General features: G+C 37.1%; 1 protein-coding gene across 4 annotated transcripts in view; it reads left to right on the top strand.

The window, feature by feature from the left end:
• The window catches only part of PRUNE2 (prune homolog 2 with BCH domain), a 297,926-nt gene that overhangs the window by 272,510 nt on the left and 12,085 nt on the right, over positions 1–13,331 (top strand). For 2 of the 4 annotated variants that reach the window (XM_053575640.1, XM_053575630.1), the window contains exons 15-17: positions 32–118; positions 8,040–8,138; positions 11,937–11,972. In XM_053575640.1, coding sequence (XP_053431615.1) covers positions 32–118; positions 8,040–8,138; positions 11,937–11,972 — 222 coding nt within the window. Of the gene's footprint in view, positions 1–31; positions 119–8,039; positions 8,139–11,936; positions 11,973–12,510; positions 12,550–13,331 lie in introns of all 4 variants that reach the window. The other 2 variants (XM_053575620.1, XM_053575648.1) reach the window with 2 other exon arrangements.

Here is a 13,331-nt window from a genome sequence, read left to right as displayed (position 1 = left end):
GAGTAATGTGTTCTTTATTTTTTCAAAATAGGTTACGGAAGAATTTGAAATCATTCATCATAGTTCACCCATCTTGGTTCATCAGAACAATCCTTGCAGTGACACGACCCTTTATAAGGTATAGTTATTATTGTCATAGAAGTAAAAGTACTACAAGTTGTTTTTAAAAATACGTAGTCATTGTCCTAAACACAAGAATTCATAAACTACAAGTATCTAGGAACATTTATTTTGCCCCTGACTTTCCTAGAAAGAGTCTTTGTCTATCTACCAAAAGTCTCTAATTAAGAAAATTAAATAATTATGCACCATGACCAAGTGGAATTTATCTCCAGCATGTATGACTAGTTCAACATTCAATAATTAATGTGACTCATCACATCAGAGGTTAAAGAAGAAAAATCACATGATCATATCAACAGATGTAGTAAATGCATTTGACAAAATTCAACACCCATTTATGATGAAAACAAATTTAGAATAGAGGGCAACTCAACTTAATAAAGAATATCTGTGCAGCACAATTCACAATTGCGAAGATGTAGAATCAACATAAATGTCCCTTAATTTATAAGTGGATAAAGAACATTTACTTGTGTACACACCTTGTAGTACTACTCAGCCATAGAAAAGAAATGAAATAATGTCATTTGCAGCAACATGGAGTGAACTGCAGACCATTATCCTAAGTGAAGTATCACTGGAATGGAAAACCAAATACCATAAGTTCTCACTAATCAACAAGAGTAATATGTGGGTACATATGGGCACGAAGTGATTTAGAAGACATGAGAAACCAAGAAAGGGAGAGGATGAGAGGGCAGGCATAGGATAAAAACTTACCTACTGGGTACAGTGAACACTATTCTGGTGATAGGCACACCAAAAGCCCTGACTCAAGCATTACACAAGATGTCTATGTAACAAAAACACTTCACCCCCTTAATTAAAACTTTGAAATATAAAAACAATACATTTAAGAAGAACATCTACAAAAACCCTATAGCTAACATCTTATTTACTGGTGAAAAAATGGAAGCTTTCCTACTAACGTCATGAACAAGGAAAGGAATTCCCTTGTCATCATTCCTTCTCAACATTGTATTGGAGGTCCTGGCTAATGCAATACAACAAGAAAAGAAAAGAAAAGGTGTATTGATTTTCAAAGAAGAAATACAACTGTCATTGTTCATAGATAATATAAAGGGTTTTGTAGAAAATCTAAAATAATGTCAAAAATACTCCTGGAAGTAATAAACAACTATAACAAGAATGGAAGATACAAAGTTAATATGGAAAAGCCAATTGTTTTCCTATATACCAGCAATGAACAAGTGGGTTTAGAATGAAAAGCAAAATATCATTTTAATTTACATCCAAAAATGAAATACTTAGCTATAATTCTAACAATGTATATATAAGAACTAAACAGGAAAACTTCAAAACTCTGATAAAAGACATCAAAGAAGATTTAAATAAATGGAAGGATATGTCATGTTCATGGATAGGAAGACTCAATATTGTCAAGATGTCGCTTTCCTAATCATTCTATAGATTTAATGCAATCTAAATCAAAATCCCTGCAGTTATTTTGTAGATATTGACAAACTAATCTTAAAATTTATATGAAGAGGCAAAAACCCCAGAATAGGCCAACATATCATTGAAGAAGAACAAAGTCAGAGGATTGATGCTACCTGACTTCATGACTTACGATAAAGCTACAGTAATCAAGACAGTGTGGTACTAGAGGAAGAATAGACAAATAGAGGAACAGAATAGAAATCCCAGAAATAGCCCTACATAAATGCAGCCAACTGATTCTTGACAAAGAAACATAGGCTATACAATGGAGCAAAGACAGTCATTTTAACAAATTATGCTTGAACAAATGGAAAAAAAAAGAAAAAAAGAATGAAAATTATTTCATTATGGCTTGGCACCTGTGGCTCAAGCAGCTAAGGCGCCAGCCACATACACCTGAGCTGGCGGGTTTGAATTCAGCCCAGACCGGCCAAACAGCAATGATGGTGCAACCAAAAAACAGCCGGGCGTTGTGGCGGGCACCTGTAGTCCCTGCTACTTGGGAGGCTGAGGCAGGAGAATCGCTTGAGCCCAGGAGTTGGAGGTTGCTGTGAGCTGTGAAGCTACAGCACTCTACCCAGGGTGACAGCTTGAGGCTCTGTCTCAAAAAAGAAGAAAAGAAAAGAAAAAAGAAAATTATTTCATTATGAGTATTTCCCCTGGATCACTATAAAACATAACTTCTAAATTGCTTGCTGCAAACCTGAAGATGGAATGGTAGAATTTTCATGGCACACTAGAAAAAGGAAAAGATAACTTTTAAAGTCATATGTTATTTTGTAGAGAATAGACATATAATAACATGACAATGGAAAATAAAGACTAACCAAGGATGGAAATAGGAGCCATATCTTGTCTTAATTGTTCTATTTCTTCTGAACAAATATTGTAGAGGTCACCAACGTTAGGGAATGAGTCTAGACAGCCATTTTGAGAGCTGGGTTTTGATCACCCATTAGGATTCTTGGTTTTAATTCAGTTTAACTTGGTGAATATTTATACTTCATTTATTTTATATTAGTTTCTATGTAACTGTATATTTTGGAGATGCAAAGTAATGTAAGATATGGTTCATAATATAGTAGAACTTGAAATAGTTAAAGGAATAAGATTTATTTTCCAGAGAGCTTTAAAAATATAATAAAGTCTTGTCTACTATGAGGGTACAGATTAGATAAATTGAAATTTTCCTATCTCAAAGTTATTAATGAATTTTTTAAAATTCTGATCACTTTTAGAGAAAAAAAATTAAACGTTAACATAGATTTTACTGTACCTTCCAGATTCCGCCCAGTTTGTTCTTTCACTTATATTTATTTAGCATTCTTATTCCCTGCTTCCAATGACTGAGTAGCATTGGAAAACTAGTCACCCTAGTTTTCCTCCAGCAAAGTTTAGCTTTTTACCATACTATGTTGAATTTTTTTTAAATATTAGGACCTAATTAAGCCACTTCTTTTAATAATTTTAGGAAATGTTTTTACAAGGAAGTAGAAATTGATGTGTACTGATAAGCCTATAAAAGCTTAATGGTTAAAAAAGTAAACATTAGCACTATTATTGATTCATCAATGTTTGTTTAATAATTAAGTTCATGTAATTCTAAAATCAAATATGTTTTTTCTTGATAAATAAAGTTAAAAGATAAATTTTAGACAAGTTCAATTAGAGTTCATTTGAGCAAAAGGTGATTTATGAATCAAACATCACTCAGAACCAGGAGTAGTTGAGAAAGTACCATCCAACAGTGTGGTCAGGCAGTATATATAGACAGGAAAAGGAAGTGACCTACAAAATAACTAGATTGGTTACAGCCGGGTGTTTGTCTTATTTGGGGAGGCATTTGCCTTACACTAATAGTCAGATCAGTTGGCAGCCCTGTGATTGGCTGAAGCTTAGCTCCTATGATTGGCTGAAATTCAGCTCCTATGATTGGCTAAAGCTTAGCTCTCATGATTGGCTGAGACTCAGCGACTTACTTCAAAAATACCCTTTGAGTTAGAGTACAGTTTGTTTATATACCAAGTTAGGTTACAGTTTGCTACCTTGGCCAAATTTGGTTTAAGTTAACAATAACAAAAACATTCGTTACTGTAAGTATATTTAAAAATGATTATAATTCAAGACTATTGAAGCTAGTTTCAACGGCAATAATAAAACTATAGGAATAATGTTGTGGTAAATTACATCTAATAATGGTTTACATTTCTTGAATGCTTATTAGCATTATCTAATTTAACCTAATGACAGTCCTCTGAATCAGATACTGTTTATTATTTTCTTTATATAAGAAAAAACTTTGAGGTTCAGGGAAGTCAAATAAATTGTCTAAGACAAGAGCCAGCAAACATTGTGAAGAATCAAATAGCAAATAGTTCAATCTTCATAGGAGAAGCTCAGTGACAGCTCCTTACTTTGGCGAGTATAGAACAAAAGCAGCCATATATAATAGGTAAACGAATCGTGACTATGTTTTAATAAACCTTTATTTATGAACACTGAAACTGAATTTCCTATAATTTTTTCACATCACAAAATATTCTTGTTTGGGTGTTTTTTCATCTATTTAAAAACACAGAAACCTGAAACTCAGGAGTTCGAGACCAGCCTGAGCAAGAGCCAGACACCATCTCTAAAAACTAACTGCATTGTGGCAGGTGCCAAAGTCCCAGCTACTCTGGAACTGAGACCAGAGGATCACTTGTGCCCGGGAGTTGGATGTTGCTGTGAGCTCTGACGCCACAGCATTCTATGGAGGCAACATCAAGACTCTGTCTCAAAAAAAATTAAAAAATAAAAACATAGACACCATTCTTAGCTCAAGGACTGTAAAAAAAAGAGACAGCAAGCTTGCTTCATCCGTGGGTTGTAGTTTACCAACCCAAGATCAAGGGTAACATAACCAATAAATGATAGGCTCAGGCTTTGAATTCTAAAGAACACTCACATCAAGTACTTAACCACTGTATTCTACAGTTTCATCTTATAAGAGCCTCTTTGAATAGCATCCTTTTGAATCAACTTATATCGATATGACTAACATTTAGACCCGAAAAAAGAGACCACTAAAATGTATTATAGGTCTTTTGCCACTAAAGGGTAACATCTGTGATAGAGGTATATGGCAAATTCATTTTTTAAAATGAGTTTCTCAAGCAAAGTGCTAGAGATTGAGGACTTGCATGGTTCAATTAAGTCTTCAAGTAGCTTAAAGCCCAGAGCAGACACAGGCAGACAAGTAAATAATTTCAATACAGGCTTACAATGGAAGCACTTTGAAGTGGGTACTAACTAAATCAAGCTGAGGGTGAGTTTGGGGGGTACCATGAGGAGAGCAAAGGCTGAGTCTGCCTCAGGAGAGGCTTTCTGGAAGGAGACTTTCCTTCAAAGTGAGTTTGGAAGAATAGGATTGGCTGGCTGAAATTAGGGGAAAGAGCAGTCCAGAGCAGATACAAATGCATCAAAGAAGGAAAGAACAGGGCATGTTTAGAGAATGTAAATTCTACTATCTTAACGTACACGGAAGCTGGAGGTTTTCCCTTCACGTGATTTCTTCCTGACTCTCACTCACCCCCTCAGTATTTTATCAAAACCTGGGTTTAGCTCATAAACTCTAGAGCAGTGTTTTTCAACCTTTTTTTTTTTTTTTTATCTCATGGCACACTTGAACTACAGTTAAACTTCCATGGCACACTTAAATTATGTTGATCAAAAAAAAAAAAAAAAGTAATAAAAAGAATATACTTGCTATGTTTTGTTCTTCTTTCAAAAATAATTTAATTAATGGTCTTTAAAAATGTTTGTGGCACACTGGTTGAAAATCACTGCTCTAAAGGAAGGAAGAAGTTTAATGTAGTATTTTGACCCAAAATTTGTCAGGACTAAAAGAGAGTATATGGAGAGAAAGATGTTCATAAGACACAGCCTGTGGACCCAGGGTCAAAATTGCATATAAAGTATTAAAGATAGATAGATGTACATCAAAAAACAACCACCACCACTACCAGTGGCCAGGCCCAGTGGCTCACGCCTATAATCCTATCACTTTTGGAGGAGGAGGCCAGGGGGTTGCTTGAGCTTAAGAGTTTGAGACCAGTCTGAGCAAGAATGAACCTTATCTCTACTAAAAATAGAAAATGTCACTGGGTATTGTGGCAGGCACCTGTAGTCTCAGCTACTAGAGAGGCAGAGGCAGAAGGATGGCTTGAACTCAAAGAGTTTGAGGTTACTGTGAGCTGGACTGATGCCATGGACCTCTAGCCAGGATATCAGAGTGATAGTGGAGGGAAGAACCTTAAAAAAGCTTCTTACTAGAATGCACAATAGTCGAACACAGACAGTGCAGTTGGCAGACAGCTCAGCATGATCCCAGGAGACTAAAGAAGTCCTTTTATTTCCTATCATTCAAACATGTTACCTCTTTGATCAAGTTCCCTTTCAAGCAAAATGTTACATTTTAAAAGTAAGTTTGCAATTACACAAATAATAAGGAAATGCATTTTTCAGAAATGCACCCCATCCTTACAGATAAGACCAAATTTTTCCTTTAACAATGACTAATTCCTGCATCTAACCTCCTTCCCCATAGACCAATTCTTCTATCAGTTTTGTTAGTATCCTTCCAAGTTGTTTTCTATGTATTTATGCTCATCTAAGATGATCGCATTTGGGCTCAGCGCCTGTGGCTCAAGCGGATAAGGCGCCAGCCACATACACCTGAGCTGGCGGGTTCAAATCCAGCCCGGGCCTGCCAAACAACAATGATGGCTGCAACCAAAAAAAAGCGAGCATTATGGCAGGCGCCTGTAGTACCAGCTACTTGGGAGGGGAGGCAGGAGAATCACTCGAGCCCAGGAGTTGGAGGTTGCTGTGAGCTGTGATGCCACAGCACTCTATCCAGGGTGACAGCTTGAGGCTCTGTCTCAAAAAAATAAATAAAAATTAAAAAATAAAAATAAATAAAATGATCACATTTGGATGAAAGCTGTTTATAATTCAAATCCATTTCCTGGGACATATTTTTGAATGTTGGTCCATATGGAATGAACTTTCAAACTAAACCCTAAAACAAAATAAAATATAAATTTAGGTAAAACTGAAACTAATGAAATAATGTAAAAATTAGTCCACATATATTTTCAAAATATCATCAACCTTGGCAAATTTTGAAATGACTAATGGTAATATTTTGTTTTTTATAAATAAGCAAGTAAAGCCAGAGTGGGAGGCTGTGTGATGTATAGTCAAGAGCGTATGTGGCCTCTGAAGTCTGACGTCCCCAGTTAATAACAGGTGCTGCCACTTACTAATGATGAGACCTTGGGTGAACACTTAACTCCCTGTGTCTCAGTTTCTTTTTCTTTGTCTTTAGAAAGAAGATAATAATGGTAGCTACCTCACTAGGTTATGATAAGAAATACACAAGTTAATTTTTATAAACCACTTAAAACAGCATCTGGCCAAATACTGCACAATCTCACTTATATGTGAAATTTTAAAAAGTTGAATTCATGGAAGTAGAGAGCAGAATGGTGTTTACCAGAGTTGGGAAGTAAGGGATAGGGTTAAGGAGATGCTGGTCAAAGAATACATTTCAGTTTTAAACAGGAAGAGTAAGTTCTATAGCTGTTATACAACATGGTGGCTATAGTTAATACCCTGTTTCCCCCGAAAATAAGACAGTGTCTTATATTAAGTTTTGCTCCCAAAGATGCACTAGGTCTTATTTTCAGGGGACGTCTTATCATTCCTGTAAGTAGGTCTTATTTTTGGAGGATGTCTTATTTTTGGGGAAACAGAGTAACAACATGTCAGCTCATTGCCCATAGTATAATGGGTAGGGCTCAGGCCACATACACCGGGGCTGGCGAGTTCAAACCCGGCCCTGGCCAGCTAAACAACAATGACAACTACAACAAAAAAATAGCCGAGCATTGTGGCAAGCACCTGTATTCCCAGCTACTTGGGAGGCTGAGGCAAGAGAATTGCTTAAGCCCAAGAGTTTGAGGTTGCTGTGAGCTGTGATGCCACGGCAGTCTACCAAGCGTGACATAGTGAAACTTTGTCTCAAAAAAAAAGTGTCATATCCTTGAAAAGATAATAGATTTAGATAGATTATATTTTAAATATTTTTTACCATAAAAGGTAAGTGCATGAAGTAATGCATAAATTAATTAGCTAAATTTAGCCATTCTACAATACAGATGTATTTCAAAACATCATGTTGTACACAATAAACATATATAATACTTATTTTCAATTAAAAAAAATTTTTTTAAAACCCCCAAACAACGGCAACAAAAGAGTGTATGGCACCTAATAACTATTGGAATAATGTTAGCTTCTCTGCTTCGTAAGAGTGCTGGGGCAAGGTGTTAAGTGGATCAGGATTTTGAAGAAGAGGCAATGGCCTTAGATGAAGTCACAACTAATGATATGTTTTTTTCTTTTTTTAGTTCAAAATTCAGCAGCAAAATTAAATACGTCAGTAGCTTGGCGGAACTCGGTGGGCTCGTCCCAATGGATTGCATCCACATTCCAGAGAGCATCATCAAGTGAGTCCTGATGGTTTCCAGGTTCCTTAAGAAATAGTACATGTTGGAAGAAGGGTTGGGAAACAACTTGGTTCTGGAACAGTAAGAAAAGGGTTTATATTATTTTTAAAACATTATTAAATTTTCTCCAATAAGTAGAGTTTTTTTTTTCCTATAACCTATAGATAATTATTCTGTTCTTTCAGATCCTCTTTCACATAATCTTCTCCTGGTATTATTGACGATTGCTCATTATTACCATGAAACCTGCTACCACTGTGGAGAATGCATACATTTAACATTAACCAGCATATTAGTTACTTGTGTCCCACTCTCTGCATAGACACAATAGGGTCTTAGCAGTGCTTGGATTTCTTTATTGACTTATATAATGTATCTGGAAAACAAATAACTGTCACTGTTTCTTACAAATCCCGTTCTTTTTTTTTTTTTGCAGTTTTTGGCCGGGGCCGGGTTTGAACCTGCCACCTCTGGTATATGGGGCCGGCGCCCTACTCCTTTGAGTCACATGCACCACCCCAAATCCTGTCCTTTTTCATGAGTCCTTTTGGGTGTAAGATTAGGTAGAGAGTATTTGCCCAGTGCTGGGTGGGGTGGATAGGAAAGGTTTTCCCTACTCCGTACAGGGTTACGCCGAAGCAGCATCCTTGCATGGGTACTGCAGGTCTCAGGATTATGCTGCAAAAATGAAAATAAAGGTTAACTAAACAAGTACTTGGAGCTGGGATTGTAAAACGGATCCTGGAGACTGAACTCTCCTATCTGGTACATTGTTGCAAAGAACCTTTGTTTTCTACCTATCATGTTTTTATTTCCGCTGTGTCCAATTCACTAGTTTTATTTGATTAGAATTGAGAGGGATTTAACCATCAGCTCAAAGAAAACAGACAAGGCTGGGAAGGCCAGGCACATTATAGGTTCACGTTTATAATCCTAACACTCTGGAAGGCCAAGGTGGGTGGATGGCTTGAGCTCTGAAGTTTGATACCAGCCTGACCAAAAGTGAGACCCCATCTCTAGTAAAAGTAGAAAAGCAATGTCTGAATGTTGTGGGAGGCACCTATAGTCCCAGCTTCTCAGGAGGATGAGGTAAGAGGAACTCTGAGCCCAAAAGTTTGAGGTTGCCATGAGCTATAATGACATCACGGCACTCTACCCAGGGGGACAGAGTGAAACTCTGTTGGAAAAAAAAAAAAAAGAAAGTATTGCCCATCTTCCTTCATCAAATAGATACCAAAATTGCACACACAGAGACATGGACACAGAAACCAGAAAGAAAAGATTCTCTTAGATGTGTGTCTGTGAAATGCTGGGCATCAAGATGCTCTATTTGTATCATTTATTGAACCCCCATAACAACCCCCCCGCTTATAGGTGCAGGGACCATTTTACAGATGCAGGAACCATTTTACAGATTCAAGGAAGATAACTGAACAAGAAATTACTTGTTCTAAGTGTAAGTCAGAAATGGGTAGGGATGGAACTATAACTCAGATTCAGGCCAGCCTAGCACCAAAATTCCCATTCCTTTTCTAAGTTTCCTCTATCTCCCTTTAAGTGTCCTTCTAAATTCACAGCTCAGAAGTAGATGCATTGGGGTTTTTCTACATACTGATATCAGGCATGCACACGGGAGACTGGGTGGTCAGTTGGTCCAGCTGAATCAATTAGAGTGTTTATAAGATCCTCATGACAGTTTCAGTCCTCATTAGCTCCACAGAGTTCCCACAGTCAGCACACCCTACAGTTCTGGCCTGCTGCCTCGAAAAAGGTGTGCCCCCTCTCCAAAATCCACTCCTACTCTTTAAGTAAAAACTGTACTGCAGTACTCACCTCCTAAAATGCTGTCTCCTTTTGCAAAAGATGATAAGGATGTTCTATCTACTAGCAGAATTGAGCATTGCCCACTTTCCAGGTAATCGTTGTAATATGTCCCTGGTAGGACAGATACAATAGGTAAAAAGAGAATGGCCTCTGGAGACTTAGAGTTGAACCTTCCCTCCCCGCTTTCAATGTCTCTAAGACTTCAGGCAAACCTACTAAAATTTTCTGAGTCTCAGTTTCAGCATCTGTAAAATGGGGACATAATTTGCACTTCATGGAACAGTCCTGAGGACTGAATGAGAGCGCTTCACCTGAAGCATTTGCAAAGCCTCCCAGCACAGGGCTGGCCACCTGGAATGTTATTTACTACGATTGCTCTGCTTTTAGAGACTCACTATCAAATGGGAAAATTCAACTGGAAAGTTAAATATACCCAGGGCATTTTTCACGCATCTACACACATCAGTTTCGAAGGGCTTCATTTGGGAAAAGTTACTTTAGGATAAAGAGTTCCACTTGGAAAGATTTTCTTCTGAAGGAAGAAATTTAGCACCATTTGTGTTCTCCCAACATGTCTATGTTCTCTTCCATTTTCCATAATTTGTCTCCTTGAGATATCCTTTCTGCCATTTGTATCACTGGTCCTCATTACCTTAATTTCACGTTATGCAAATTTCAAATTAAGCCATGGCTTTCTTTTATTACTGAATAGCATTCAAAGGATCTGATCTCAGTCAATCCTAATACCAGTACTCAGCTATGATGGTCATATCAAAAGGCTTAAAAGAAAAAAGACAACAACAGGCCTAACCTTGAATCAGATTTATAAGCATTGATTATAGTTGATTCTTATTATTTGTGGCAATTATAGTCTCTAAAGTCACTGCAAACACTTAATTAGTGAATACAGAACTATGTTCCGAGGGAAAATATAAGGTTAGATTCCTACAAGACATTGATCACAGTATGTTTATCAGTTGGCCAATATATCACCTTGTTTTATCTGAGTTTTTATTTAAAGATGCCTTATTATGTATATATTGTTCATTTATTAACATTGAACTTATAGCCAACAGCACTATAACTTGTGCCTAAGCAAAGCTTATCTAACACTTGTATTTTCTTCTTAAGGCACGTCACGCCTTCTTAGGAACACTAGATAGCATTTCAGTTCTGTGCCTAGGGCCCAATTTAAACAGCAACATTCCCAACACAAACACAAAAATCAGAAAAGTATGGCACTAAATACACTTTGAAAAGGACACTTGTTTATAGTATGAATCAAGAAGACAGAGCTTCACCTTGTTTGACCTCAGTTAGCAACATACATGGTGGGCAACTCAAATTTTTCACGAGCATGGACATACTCACAAGTGACCAGAAAGTGCCTGATATTGATTTGGGGGTTACAAATACAAGGAAACAGGCAAATTTGCAAATATGGAACCTACAAATAACGAGCTTTGACTACAGATATGAATAAATTATAAATTATTGATTGTATCTAATGAAAATAAGCTTTGTTCCAAAAGCCATTTTGATTATTGCAGTCGTGTGTCACTTAATGACAGGGGATGTGTTCTGAGAAATGCATCTTTAGGTGATTTCATAGTTATGCAAACACTACAGAGTTCACTTAACAAAGCTAGATGGCATAGCCTACTGCTCCCGGCCTACACAACTGTACAGCACGGTACTGTACTGAATGCTGTAGTTAATTGTAACAATGGTTAAGTAGTTGTGTATGTGAACATATCTAAACATGGAAAAGGTACAGTAAAAATATGGTCTTGTAATCTTACAGGATCGCCATCATATATGTGATCTGTTGACCCAACTGTTGTTATGTGGCACGTGACTGTCTTTGTGTAGGCATTTTCTCTTCTGTTTTGACCCTTGTATAAAACATTTACCTGTCATTTTTTCCATCTGTATGCTCATTTTCCTCATGACATTCATCTTTTATTTCGTAAGGTACGATGAAGAAAGATCTTATAAGAGAAGCGTGAGGTAAAATCTCCTGATCTACAATTCACGCTGACCCCTTTGTGTGCGTACACCATGTTTTACTCATTGAGGGTGACCTCAACATGCTACCTGAGCGAGAGGCCATCGCATCAGTCCTGTATATACCATTCCTGGTCTTTGTCCTATGTGTAAAGCTGTTGAGGTCAACCTAATTTGCAACCAAAACCTACTAAACCAGACACAGCCCTGACTTGGCCCAGGCTGCAAGCTCATTTTAACTCTACCCAACAGACTGACATGGGTATTTTCAGCTTTCTTCAGCCAGCATGTTTCTGATCCCTTTGCAACTTTTATATCTACCTCTCATGAAGGAAATTGCAAAGTAAATGCACGTAAGAACTGGATGGGAAGAATGGGCTCCATATTTCACTGAAGGAGTGTGTCTCAGTGCTCCAGAGGACAGTTTCTTAAAGCATTTATGGACCACTTATGTTTGGCTCTGCTTTGCTGAGTGACTCTCTCATGCTCTGCTTGCTTCTTTTCTATTTCTTTTCTACCACAATAATTTTTGCTTATGCAGACTGGATGAAGAACTGAGAGAAGCATCAGAAACAGCTAAGTAAGACTTGGTTTTCATTTAGCAGCTGGCATGATGTTGGCTTGCATTTCAAGAATGTACTGGGAGAATGTGCATGCCTGGTTTTTTATTCCTGCATCCTGATTATAATGCTACACGTTCAAAACTCGCCTATGGTAAATGCCATCTCTGTTATTCTGATTACAATCTGTTCTGCCTCTTGACCTTGGTTATCTTGAGGAAAGCATTTGTGACTATTATTTGATTTTTTTTTTTAATGTACATGCCCTTCTAGGCACTACAACAAAAGAGCACATCACAGCACTGATACATACACAGTAACATCCAGATGATCATCACATACATTGAGGCAACAGAACCTCCCTAATTCACACTAATGGGGAGAAATCATAGCAAGTTAACATTTGGAAGACATATAGAATCAACTTCATGGCTTTCCAAATTTTAAAACATCAAACACCTTATTTGTGACTTGAAAATATTGCTTACCTAGTGGTCTCTGAGGTATTTCGATGAATAGGAAACAAAGTTATTGCTCCCTATTGTTAACGTATGATTTTCAAAAAGGCAAAATTCTAACTCTCATGCAAATCTACAGTGAGCACATGGCAATGATTTGTTTAACTAATATTATGGACAGAATCAATAAGGTGTTAAGTCCAGCTCAAAGAGCATTTGAGAAGCTAGATATCTATAAGCAATTCATGAGAGAATGTTTGGATAAGATTCTTACACTAGATATAATGGTTAATGTCCAACAGGGCATAGGGTAGACTTTCCTATTGTATGGAGATGATTTATCT

This window comes from Nycticebus coucang, chromosome 2 (genome assembly GCF_027406575.1).
Source record: "Nycticebus coucang isolate mNycCou1 chromosome 2, mNycCou1.pri, whole genome shotgun sequence".
NCBI lineage: Eukaryota > Metazoa > Chordata > Mammalia > Primates > Lorisidae > Nycticebus > Nycticebus coucang.
Note: the sequence above shows the minus strand (reverse complement) of the source record. Positions and strands in the feature narration are given on the sequence as shown.